Source organism: Hipposideros armiger, unplaced genomic scaffold (assembly GCF_001890085.2).
Source record: "Hipposideros armiger isolate ML-2016 unplaced genomic scaffold, ASM189008v1 scaffold_76, whole genome shotgun sequence".
Taxonomy (NCBI): Eukaryota; Metazoa; Chordata; class Mammalia; order Chiroptera; family Hipposideridae; genus Hipposideros; species Hipposideros armiger.
This window is the reverse complement of record NW_017731426.1, coordinates 3,964,812-3,978,471: the sequence shown is the minus strand read 5'-3', so window position 1 is coordinate 3,978,471 and position 13,660 is coordinate 3,964,812. Positions and strand designations below refer to the sequence as shown.

At 36.1% G+C, this 13,660-nt stretch overlaps 1 protein-coding gene across 1 annotated transcript in view; it reads left to right on the top strand.

The window, feature by feature from the left end:
- The first annotated feature begins 284 nt into the window (after window positions 1-284).
- The window catches only part of SLC15A5 (solute carrier family 15 member 5), a 98,639-nt gene continuing 85,263 nt past the window's right edge, over window positions 285-13,660 (top strand). Inside the window, 3 exon segments of the mRNA XM_019643278.1 lie at window positions 285-643; window positions 4,531-4,605; window positions 4,607-4,744. Of these exon segments, the coding sequence (XP_019498823.1) occupies window positions 285-643; window positions 4,531-4,605; window positions 4,607-4,744 (572 nt within the window).

Genomic DNA, 13,660 nt, shown 5'->3' with positions numbered 1-13,660 from the left:
ATAATTTTGGAGGAAGAGCCTAATTTAGCCTCTAAGTAATTAGACAAATCAGATTTGGCTACACTGGGCTACCATGAACATTTAAATACTCATGTCTCCTCTCCCATATCCTCTATCTTCAACATGAACACCGTTAATGTGCAAAAAACCTTAAGAAACTTTAGCATGGAGTTGTGAAATTCAAAGCAAAGATCTTATTTATTTTTTCATTAGCGAGGTGGGGTGTAAAAAAAAAATCACCAAGTTCAAACCACTAATATAAGTTGTATTCAAAGAGGGTAGTCATGTCTGTTATAGACTCTAAAATCACTGAGGAGAAAGTACCCTTAAATCATGGCATTGAGAAGGAGAAAACTATAAGACATATTGGTTACTTCTATTTATCATACTCTATGAAAAAAAATTGGGCTGGAATCTGTTTGCTTCTGGTGGAGCTGTGTGAGAGGTTCACTTTCTTTGAAGTCATCTGCAATATGATTCCCTTTTGCACTGTCAAGCCTGGCTATTGCAATTACCAAGCAGCCATTCTGAACTTGTGTTTTATTGGAACTTCAAGACTCACCCCTGTGTTTGCAGGATGGTTTGCTGATGTCTGTCTAGGAAGAAACAAACTGGTATATATTTGCTTATTTCTACACTTCCTAGGTGAGTGTCCTCCTCTGACTGGATTGTTTTGCAAAGATTTTTGTTAGAATTTTTAGTTTATTATTATTTCTACTTGTTCTTGTGTAAAATGCAATAAATGAAGTAAGAATGTTATTTCAATTTATTTCATCTTCTGTATTAATTGAGGGGTGCTAGTAAATGTGTGTGTTAGAGGATGCTTTCAAATCTATAGTTTTGCACTGATTATATTTTAGAATACTTTACATTTCTGTCTTCTGTTTTCCTTAGAATGCCCTCCTTTCACCCTTCCTACCCCAAGACCAAATTCATGACAAATGCTATGTGAAACATGAAATTCATTTGCTTCACAACTAAGATGAAGTGTGCTAAAAAGGTTTTGAAGTTCATGTAGAATAATTGAGGAATGTTTTCATCCAGTGGTGGTCTTTTAATAATTAAGATTGCATATGAAGACATGCTTTCTATATTGTGAACTATGACTATATGCTAAAAAATGAATGAACTCAAGACTACACTGTGCTTCTTTACATAGAGAATAATACATATGTCTAGGAAAGTTTGGGAATGAAATGATTACAAGAAATGTTGGGGAAATACCAAGATGGATAAGGTATAGAGAGCAAGTTGATTAATAGCCTAGAAGTTTAGGCCGAAAAGTTCAAGTTGTTCTTCTAGACAATAAAGAGTCACAAAAAATATGATGAAAACATTTGGGAAATACTTTTCTTCAATAAATAGGATGAGCAACCACAGTGAGAGGTTAAATCCAGACCAGAAAATCTCAGGATGATGGTCTAAGCAATGGAGAAGTGTCAATCCAGGGAAGAATATGTGAAAACCATAAAAATTAAGCAACTAAATAAGGACACAAATATGATGGAGGAAAAAAATCAGCTCCAAGCTTCTGAGCTGAAGAACTTAGGAAAGTAGTGTACTGCTCATCAATATGGAGAAGTACAGCAAAAATGCAGCTCTGGGGGACAGACAGGGAGATACCTGAGGAAGGGACGGTATTAGGTAGTCAACATATTACGCAATTTCAGGCAGCGGGTAAATTACCATTCACTGAATTGATTAGAGTGTGATACAAACTTGTAAGCTTCTTCATTGCTTCAGTTCTTTGAAATAAAAACCAAGTCACTGCCTGGCAAATATTCATTGAACATTCAACAAATATTTCTCATTGACTACTCTGTCCCAGGCATTGTTCTAGGATCTGGGAATGCAACAGAGAAGAAAGCAGTCTCTTCTCTGCTGAAGTGGACTTTCTGGTACAGAGAGAAAATAAGTAAATAGATACTGTGTCAGATGCTAATGAGTGTCATGATGAAGAGAATGCTGGGTAAGTGGACAGGACGGACTAGAGTGACAATGTTGCTATTCTGTATCAGGGGATGTTTTCTGATAAGGAGACATTTAAGCAAGGGCCTGGGTGATCTATTCTTTTTAACTTGGTAACAAGCCATATCAGTAGTACTTGGTAACTTCTTAACAAGGTGATTTCTATTAGTCTAAATTCCTGTGTAAATCAACAGACTAGGACTGAAGTTCAAATTTTGTAACTTGGCAAACAAAACACCTTAATCAAACTCCATGTCCATTCATTTTTTATAAAATAAAAGTTATTTCATTGTGTCTTTCACTCACAGCTTCCATCAATTTTCATCCAGTCACTAAGTATCAGAGGTTTTATCAAAAACGTGTCTTCTGTATGAATGGCTAAAACCTTAGCTCAAAAAGGCAGCTTTTTTTTTTTCTTGACTATCCCAATGGCCTACTTACTGGGCTCAGTCATCAATGTGACTCCAGTCCATACATCTTTCTACCAAATTGACTTCCCGAAAGAATAAATCTATGTATTGGCTCCTTTATCTAAAAAATAAAACCCAATTTCATACATCAGAACCTTCACAATTTGTCCCAAATTTCCCTCTCCAGATTTCCATCTCAATGTACAACCTCAACCATAGAAAACTTCTCCTTGCCTATTTCCCTACTTTTCTCATCTTCTATGTGCTCTTTCCTGTGCCTGAAATTGTTAACCTTCCTTTATCTCTCCACCCCATAGCCAAGACTTGAAACCACCTGCTTTTCCTTCAAGACCCGTGTAGTGCTTGCTGCTCACTTCTCTGTACTCAGTAACACTAATCTCATACCTCTATGATTGTATTTACATCATAATATAACTATCCACCTGCATGTCTGCCTTCCCTTGGACTCATTAGCTCCTCAAGACAAGGGCCAGTGGGCCCCCACCACCTAACAGGGGATATGACACATTCTGGTGCCTTACACAGGGCTATCAAGTCCAAGTGTGCTGACTGTGCACTGCACAATAGCACACATCAAAAGACACTTTTAAAATCATAGATGTTATAGGTTTGTGTTTTTATTACATCAATTTTATAGCAGGTAGAAATAAAGGTTTGATCTAATGAAATCAGTATATTATGACATGTTCTCAAAAGATGGGCGCAAAGTACCTTTCTAACTTACATAATGGTACCACTAAAAGTGTTGTCTTTAAATAAATGGTTGCAGAGAAGAAACTCCTCTACCCATCCTCTTTGTATAACCTTAGCCCAGCCAGACATCACCCTTCTAGAGATGAGCACCGAGTGGCTGAGAGAGTAGCTTGTTTTATGTCTGGCTAACCCCAATAAGAAACACTACAAACTCAATAATTTAAAGGGTCTACCCTCATGGTAAATCAATCTGTTACCAAATCACTATTGCATGTATATATTCCTCACATTGTGAAAGTCACTGTAAGAGAGACAGAAACATTAGATAATTTTTTTTGCCTTTAAGGAGTTTGTAGTCTAATTGAGAAAACTAACCATATAAAAATTTATACCAAAAATAGGAATACTAAATTAACAAAATGGAGGACAAAAACTAACACGGAGAAGCCATTTTCGCTAACCAAACTGACAAAAAAAAAATTGATGATTTGACCCGTTGACAGACATTCCAAGAAAAGGGAGATTACATCTGAGTTACTTGGTAACACTGGGCAAATCACTTAACCTTACTGAACTTGTTTCTTTTATTTCTTTTTTGTTCTTTCTTTCCTTTTTGGCAAAATCAGAATAAGAAAATCTATCTTTTGACATCACAAAGTTTTTCCAAGAGGAAACAATACAGACTATAAAGAGCTTAGCAAAAGTATGGAACTGAATCATAATTTCTATTAGACAACAGAAGTCTCCAGGTGTGGTCCCTCTGAAGAATGCTCAATCCTCCATTATCACTATCTGTCTTCCCCTCCTGCAGCCATGGACTGCCTCACACAGCTCACACCCCTCTCTCCAGCTTTCTTACCTCAGTGCAAGGCAAAGGAGGCTCCAACCCACTGCTTGAAAAATGGAGAAATAAGAGGGCATTAAAAGGAGAAGAGAAGTAGAAAAGGCTAAGAGAGGCTATGTTCTCCTCTAAGTACAATAATATTATTCTTAAAATGTTTTATTTAACAGGCTTCTGAGATGTCTGAGATCATCACGTTTTCTATCACTTGATTTATGAAGAACAAATAACCCTTGCTAGCAGTGGTTTTCTCTGAGAGGGGGGATTACAGACATCTTTAGTTTCTTACATGATGTACTTCTAAATTGTTTTAATTTTGTTAAAATGGGCATGATTTTCTTATACATTCTGAGAAAAAAAGATAATTCAGGCTTGAAGGGGAGGGAACTAGGATCCTGGGTTAGATAAAATACATGCTGAAGAAAATGTTCACATTTAGAAAAAATCATGCTGTCTCCAGAATTGCAATGCTTAACCCACATTTTAATAAGACAATCACATAATGATGCTACTTTCAGGGGAAAAACCTTACCTGTGATTTGATTTGGTGATTCAGTTGGTTTATGCCATATTTATTCTCCTTTTTTCTCTGTCTACGGGCACTGCTTTGTTATCTATGGCTGCTTTTCCCTTGGAAGATTTCTATATAGGTACTCACTACGTGATCAACAGCGGGGCGGAACAGGCTGTTGTACACAGCACTGTTGGCTATCTGTCTTGGCACGGGAGGACTAAGAGCCATCGTTTGCCCATTGGGTGCTTACAGCCTTCAGAAGATTGGATCACAGAATCAAACATCTTTTGTTAACTGGTAAGGGACACTGGTTGGGGGAGAAACAAGTTTGATGACATTCCTTTTCCCTTTGGGACTTCTCATTGTTTACTCTCTGGTCCCATTTTGATGGTGGTAATTCAGTCTTCTTTATTGATTGGGATGGGTAATGGACCATATGGCGACACCTGTGACAATGACTCAGTCAGTAGCCATGGGAGCCTATGAGTCAGGTAAAGACCAACACAACTTACCAGCACCTTCTGGAAATACATTGATAAATTTAAACTCCAAGTAAATAAGTGTGAAATGGCTTCTCATATTGAATGTGGCTTTGGAGCCAAACGGGCCTGGGTGGAAGTCTAAACTCAACACAAGCTGCCTGATCCTGACCAAGTCATTTATTTTCTATTAGCTTCAGTGTGATCATTTCTGAAAGGTTATAATAATGCCTCTTCTTGGGATTTATTACAGGTAATAATATGTATAGAGTTGGCAGGGAAGCTGGCACAAAGTAGGTGATCAATAAGTGGTAACTTATTGGTAGTTATTATATTGGAGTAGACCAATTTGGCAGGGATTATACATTCACAGGGCAAAGCGAAGAGAAGATGAAAAGGATAGAAGACGTGGTTAAAATTTGTTAAAACATTAACTGGCACTTGTTTCACATCCACTTCAGTCCCACCATCTGAGAGTTTATATTCCCTGAAAACCAAACCACCTTTCTGTGAATCTTTGCCTCTCCCAATGAGTTCTTATACAGTTCTATGTGGTTTTAAGGAACCAGTTTTTATTATCAAATACAAATTTTAAAAAATTGAAATTTTGACCTTAAGGTAGAGCATCTCAGCATTTAATAGAGAATTTTCTTGTTTTTATTGTTATTCATCAGTGGATGTCAAACAGATCTGCGATACATTAACTCTTTTGTTCCCTTTTCTGTGAAATGGGTTGCCAACATTTCTCCAAAATATTCTTTCCAACATTAGCAATGGATAACAGTAGCGACAGATAAAAGCAATGCGCAGAGAGCATCAGACAAAATGTTTGAAGAAAACTCATGTTAAATCAAATGAAGAAATATTAGAATAAATGTTGTCTAGCTATATGCAGCTATCCAAGACGGTTTCTTTTCCTCTTTCCTTCCCTTTTTTCCTCCCTCCCTGCCCCCTCTCTTTCTCTGATTATATTAATATTACAAAGACTCAGGCCTATTTTGGATTAAGTCCAAATGTCAGAGAATAATGCAGTTTCACCAAAGGTGGAAAGGACTCTACTTCTTTATAGCAAATTCTGCCTCCTTGACCTGCCCAAAGGAGAAAGAAAAATCCTTTTTTATTCTATTCGGAAGTTTTAATCCTTAATTAGCAACATCATTTTGATTAAATAAGACTCTGGAGGATTAAGACTGGAGAGCAATCAGTTGTTCTGAAAGATAGCTCTGGAGAATTTATTGTACTGTGGTCTTAGTCATTCAGAGTTGTGTTTAATCAAAGTGACATTTCTCAGTGTTGATTACAAAGGAGACATTATATGAATGAAATATTTCCTTTGGGCAATGGAGGGGACTCCCAATGGGTTTGTGCTTTAGGACTTTGTAAAGGGAGAAGAGGAGAGGGCTGAAAATGAATTTCTACAGCTGTGAGGAGACAGACCAAATTTAGGATAAACACATTTCCATTTGGTTACCTATTATTTCCTAACTTCATTAAAATCTCCAATAAGAAGAACCATGCAGTATTTTTAAAACCTAAAGTTTAAGCACCTAGAAATGTGTATGAAGAATCAGGATGTTACTCTTTAATGTGGAAAAGGATTATTTGAATGGTAAGCTCCTTAAAGGCTGAATCCGTTTGTTTCCTCTTTCCTTAGAAAAATGTTCAGTTTAAACAGTAAACTACAGGAAAGCTTCTATGAACAGCTGCTTGTGGCAGTTTGTAGAAATGAATGGTAACTCTATTCCTGTACATACTGCAGGGGTTGGTGGCAAGACTGAAAGAGACCCCACTGGGCATCCAGAGAGCTGGCAGGATCCTGGCTCTGTCACTTAGGAGTTTTATGATCTTCAGCAAGTGCCTTAACCTCTGAGTCTCAGGTCCTTCGTCTACAAAATGGAAATATCTTGGAGGGCTGTTGTATAGCTTATGCATAAAGTATCTTAGCACATTACAGAGAATTAAATTAGGATGGTTATTACTATTATTATTAAATGACATTGGCTAAAATCATTGTCTAAATTCTGGAAAAGAGGGTATTTGTTTAACAGGAGGCTATCTTTAAAATGGGCAGCCCACTCTTTTATAATCTATTTCTCCAAGTGAAAAATGCCTCTAGAAATTACAAACTTGGTTAATATAATGAATTTCAGGAGTGTCTTTAAAAAACAACATACCAGTTGAAGGCCATATCCAATTCTATTTTCAGCACAGATGTCAGATGTTTACAGTTACAGGACCTTTAATGAGATGTGTCACTGTACCTACCACCTAAAGCTTCCCAACGATCATGTTAAATGCTGTAGAATGGAAGTTTCAGGCATTGAAAGCACCACTTCCGAGTAGAGCTGCCAAATGTAGGTGAGAAAACCACTCCCAGCCAACATTACCATCTGGTACTGGATCTTCCTCAACGATGTACCTCATTGAAAGACTAAAGCTAAACTCCCAGAAATCAAGAGGTATAATAATCTGCCAACATCCCCATGCCATTATCCAGATCAGAGCCTGGCTCTTTCAGCATTTTCCAAAATCTGAGGTGTACAATTAAGAGTCACCACACTGGAGATCATCTAGGTAAATACACCTGTGCAGAATCTTTTCTGGAAGCCAAAATAAGGTGGATACTTAAAGTCTGTTCATGACTATAATTTTAAACTCTACCACAATTAACCTCAAACCTTTCTTCCACATTTCTCTACTCACTTCATCTGATAATTTACATCATATCTGCATATCATAGTCTGTTACTAACTAGTTACCAGAGTGAATGATGATATATGACTTAAGGGTCAAATAAAATATTGGTAAAGTACTTGCAAAAGTCTGGAGACTTTCCATTCCAGAAATTTTGAATATCTAGTACTCAGATTGACCCTATAAGATATCTGTCTCATATTAGAGTGTTCTGATTTTAATACTTATTTACACAAATTGAATATTTTTTATCTTAGGGAAATAGTAGAGGTAAAAATTTATTATCCCACAGCATTTTTCCAGAAACTGTTTTAATATTCTCTTTGAGCATTTTTTGACAGCCTCACTCCCAACTTTTTAGATCAGAATTTCCTGGGAATATTGCTAGGGTATGTACATTTTTAGCAATTGCTTCAGGGTTTTGAAAACAGTTCCAGAGACATAAGGAAAGGGGATTCCAAAGGTAACCTAGAGATTACTTTTGAGAAGAAATGGAACTGAACATTGAAAAAATTTTTGATGGCTCAGCAATTTCTCACTACCCTTCAATATCTACTTGACTGAGAAATTCTACATAATCCTTGAGGAGACAAACAAAATATGAATCCACATACATTCTGCAACACTGAAATTATAATTTATAAGCCAACATTTCAGCCAATAAAATCAAAGCAGTCCATGGACTAATCTTATTAATACTCATTAATACACAAAATTCCCCATTGCATAATGAGGAATACCTTATAATAATAGCCTTAAAAAAATCACCAGACCTTCCAAAATTCTATTTGCATGGATTCGAGCCAAATTTAACAAATGCTTCCCACCCACACTAATAACAAGAGGCACCTCCTTCTTTACCTCTGCCAAAATTGTAAGCTCTCAGGAGATACACTCACAATCTCTCTCCAACATCTAACTAGAAAATGAAGAATATTGAGGGTTAAGAAAAGAAAAATTCATTTTTTTTCCTACTGCTCTTGCTGCCTCCTTCTTTTTCTTAAGCTCTGCTTGGTAGCTTTTAAGTTTGGTAGGTACATTAGTAGAGACTTATTTTCATCAGTAAACATGAGCTGGTTCAAAGCTCTTCAACTCAGAAATGAGAAAATGATATACATAAACAACTGTTGAAATTGGTGTGTTGGCAAAAGAAAGGGGGACAGAGGGAAAGGGAATTAAAGCAAGTTAAAAGTAGAAGAAAGGCAGGGAGAGCAAGAGAAGGAGAGTGAAGCATTCTCCCAAATTTCTTATTTTAATCTTGCTATCTCTTCACCAAAAATCAATGATCTTCCTTTATTAAACTGACTTTTATTTAACAACACTGTTGAAAAAAATTATAGATAAAAAGTAAGAGCTGTAAAATTTTCATTTGCTCCTTCTTTCTCCCAATTCATGGCTGCCAGAGTATTCTTTGAAGTACTTCAGTGGGCCAGTGGTTACACTAAGAGAAGCACCGATTGACAACAGCCATTCACCCAAGTGTTTCCCTGACTCTTCTAAACAGCTCAGTTTTATCCCACTGAAGAACTGTAAATCCCCTGATGAATTATCTAAATACTGTTCAATGCAGAATAAAACATTCACTCTGAGCTCTTTAAATTGCCCACTAATGCTATGAAGACCTGAAAATTTGCCTCCCTTTCTTTAATACTTCTCAGGGTGAGAAAGACCATTTTAAACCATTTTTCCTAAAATCACTTAAAATAAGTCTAAAGCATGTCAAAATTGTTTGGACTAGGAAATGACAAAATATTTGAGTGAGTTTAAAAATTATTACTAAATAAATGAAGGTAAATATTTAAAACAAATAACCTCAAAAATATTGCTGAGTTTTGCAGCAACAAGTTTTTTTTCTTATTTGTATTCAACACCATAGAATCATGAAGACAAAAAAAATTTCCACTTATATATACTCCCAGCTATTTGCAGTTCCCAGTCTGTATTTAAAAGTAGACTAAAGAAACATATTTTTACTGCTGCTTTCAATTTTCCTTAATCACTGCTATTTGTTTTGCTTTAGTGCTTTGCTCCCTGACTTTCTGTGTGAAAGGTGCTTTATATATTCAATTTGCTAGTGAGCTATGAGATGAAAGGAGTCTTAATGGTGAGTTTGAAGACTGTGGATTTTTATTTCTTTTATTTTTTTTTACAACTGCTATATATATAATTTCACCCTTAATTATCTACGGCTTCTCCTGTCTATGGATCAACAAAGACATATAAAAAACATTCGTGTACTAGGTAATTCTTTCAGAAAATTACACAATCAAATAGGTTGGGTGGCATTTGTTCAAACACATTTAGTGCTTTATGTGAAATCTCTTCCTATACATAGATATTCAGCCTATAATTCTTTGGTTTCTAGCTACCTTTCACAAGATTTAAGTCTTGGAGTAATTGTAATTTTCCTTGACCCTCTTTAGAGAATTCAGTTTACATCACCATTTGGTGTACTGAAGAGTCACACAATGTCCTCTTGGATTTTCTCAGCAATATTTGACATTAAAAAAAGAATTTTCTGAAGATTGAAGGAAATATAACATTGCTTTCAGCTCCAGCTTCTCTCAGTTGCTACAGTCACAACTCAAATGCACAGCTTGGAACAGCATGAAAGGAAGCGCCAAGGCTGAGCCTAGGGACCCTATTCAGTTGACCTAGAAAATTCTCTCTTTGTACCTCACCTATGTTATGAGAAGTTTCTATTAGTGGATAGAGGTCTGGCAATTAAGTTCATGAACTGGTTGCAACAATGTTGCTAACCTTTTTTTGATATCAGAGGGATTATTCCTTATGAATTTATACCAAATGGACAAACAGTTAACCAAGTTTACTATTTGGAAGTGCTGAAAAGGCTGCCTGAAAAAGTTGGACTACCTGAAATTTTCGCCAACAATTCATGGCTCTTGCATCACGACAATGCACCAGTTCACATGGCGCTGTGAGGGGGGTTTTAGCTAGTAAACAAATAACTGTATTGGAATACCCTCCTGCTCACCTGATCTGGCCCCAATGACTTCTTTCTTTATCCAAAGATAAAGGAAATATTGAAAGGAAGACATTTTGATGACATTCAGGACATCAAGGGTAATATGACAACAGCTCTGATGGCCATTCTAGAAAAAGAGTTCCAAAGTTGCTTTGAAGAGTAAACTAGGCGCTGGTGTCAGTGCATAGCTTCCCAAGGGGGGTGTACTTTGAAGGTGACGGTAGTGATATTCAACAATGAGGTATGTAGCACTTTTTCTAGGATGAATTTGCAAACTTAATTGTTCTACCTCGTAGTAAATCAGTTTCCTCAGCATGGCCATGTTTGATATTTGATTACTTTCCTAGGTCAATTATTGAAAGTTTGGGGTTTTTTTTTTAATGTTGTTGTTTGTTTGACTGATTTGATTTTAAAAAGTGGTGCCATGTTATTAATCAATTAGTTATTTACTATCCATTTACTGTGGACCTAGAACTGTGCTAGGTCCCATGGAGGCAAAGAAGGAGATAAAGAATAAGGTGTTGCTGTCAGGGAGCTTGACAATCTATAAATGAGAAGATAAAACTGAAAAAAGTGAAAATTTAGAATGAATATTTGCTTTAGAAGTTCAGAGAAGAGAAGTAGAATATTCAAGAGAGTACTGAATGAAGAAAAAAAGATTTGATAAGGGACTTTGAAAGTGAAAGAGGGCAAGCAAGCCAAGAGACATGAAAAGCCACAGGGACAAAAATGAGCAGGAACATTTATAGGACAGTGAGACTAGTCTAACTGGACACGTCTCATTCCCAAATAAATATCACGTATCTATCTACTTCTCTCCCTTTCCTTTACTACCACACTGGTCCAGTTCACGCTTAGCTCGCATCCAGAACAAATCACCAGCTGTGATTGGTTCTTACCAGACCCCATCTATAATTCATAGGGCTGACACAATAATCTTTTATTTCTCCATTTAAAATCAGATCATTTCAGCCCCCTGCTTAATTGCCTTCGAATGATTTCCCAATGCACTATAAATAACACTCAAACTCCCTACTATGGACTTCAAGGACCTAAACAATCTGGACCACACGTAACTGTTGGATCTTCTCCTCTAACACTGTTCCTTGCTCACTATGCTCCAACTTCACTGCTCTTTTTGTACCTGAAATGAAGATGGGAGGAAAATGATGAACAGTGACGACATTTGCTTGGCACTATATAGCTACAGTCTGTGTTCTTCTTTCAATCTTTACAAAAATCCTGTCCAGACGGTATGATCCCTCTTTTAAATGTAAAGACCCAGAATTCCAGAGAGCCTAAGATCACAGATCATGTGACTGAGCTGTGATTCAAACTTATGTCTTCTGATCACCACTCTCAAGAGAAAGGACCATATTTATAATTAATGATATAGAAAACATGGTAAGAGACATGAGTGAAAGGTAATTTGAAATGTTAAAGCCTGGGGAATGAGGAAATGGTGGTGTCCTGAAATCTATAATGGGAAAGACCTGGAAAGAAATATAAAGACTCCTAGCCCAGTTAGCCTATCCTTAGAGGCTGCACTAGAATGGCGGTTTCTACTCTTGGCTGTGCAACAACACAGCTGCGAGAATGTATGCGTCAGTTCAGTTCTCCAATGCTCAGATTTACTCTCTGAAGAAGAGGAGGAACATTTTGTGACCTTGGGTTAGGCAAAGATTTCTGAGATTCAACGGTAAAAACATGACTTGTAAGAGACAAAAATGATAATTGGACTTCATCAAAATTAGGAATTTCTGCTCTTAAAAAGACACTGTGCAGTGAATAAAAATACAAGCCACAGGCTGGGAGAAAATATTTGCAAATGACATATTTGATAAAGGACTTGTATCTAGAATATATAAAGAACTTTTAAAATTCAACAATAAGAAAATAAACAACCCCATTTTTGAAAATGGGCAAAAGATTCAAACAGAAATTTCACCAGAGAAGACATACAGATGGGCAAAAGCACATGAAAAGGTGTTCCATATCATTAGTAATTTGGGAAATGCAAAAATAAAACCACACATCTACTAAAATAGCTAAAATTAAAGACTGATCATACCAAGTGTTGCCCAACATGTTGAGAGATTAGAACTCTCATATACAGATGGTGATAATGTAAAATGTTACAACTACTTGAAAATCATGTGGAAATTTCTTAAGATGTTAAATATACATCTACTGTATCACCCTGCCATTTCACTCCTAAGTTTCTACCCAAGACAAATGAAAGTTTATGTCTATATAGAGACTTGTACATGAATGTTCATAGTAGCATCATTTGTAATAGCCAGAAGCTGGAAAAATGTGTATCAACAGATAAATGGATAAATAAGTTGTAGAAAATTTATATAAAGGAATACACCTTGGGAATAAAAAGGAATCAACTACAGATGGACACAACATAGATCTCAAAATAATTATGCTAAGTGAAAGAAGCCAGATAAAAAGAGTACACACTTGAAAATTCCATTAAAAAAAAGTTTATAAGTTGAAAATTAATCCAAGTGACAAAAAAAAGATCAGTGGTTTCCGGGAGATGGAAAGGGGGTGGCATGAGGGAGGGATTACCAAGGCATAAGGAAAATTTTTTGGAGTGATGCTATGTTCATTATCTTGAATGGGGTGATCCTTCAAGGGTGCGTACATACCAAAACTTATCAAATTGTACACTTTAAATACATGCAGTTTATTGTATGCCAGTTATTTCTCAACAAAGCTGTTTTTAAAAAGAAGAAAAAAAGCAATAGTAATAAAGACAGTATGGTATTGGCATAAGGACAGATTAGTGGAACAGAATTAAGAATCAGAAAAAAAAAATCACATTTATATGGTCAATTGATTTTCAACAAAGATGCCCAAAAAATCCAATGGGAAAAGATCATCTTTTCAATAAATTGTGCTGGAATAACTATATATCATATAGAAAAAGATTAACCATGACATCCTACTGAAAAATTAATTCAAAGTGGATCATTGACCTTACCTAAAAATCTAAAACCATAAAACTGCTAAATAAATAAATAAATAAATAAATAACTTGTT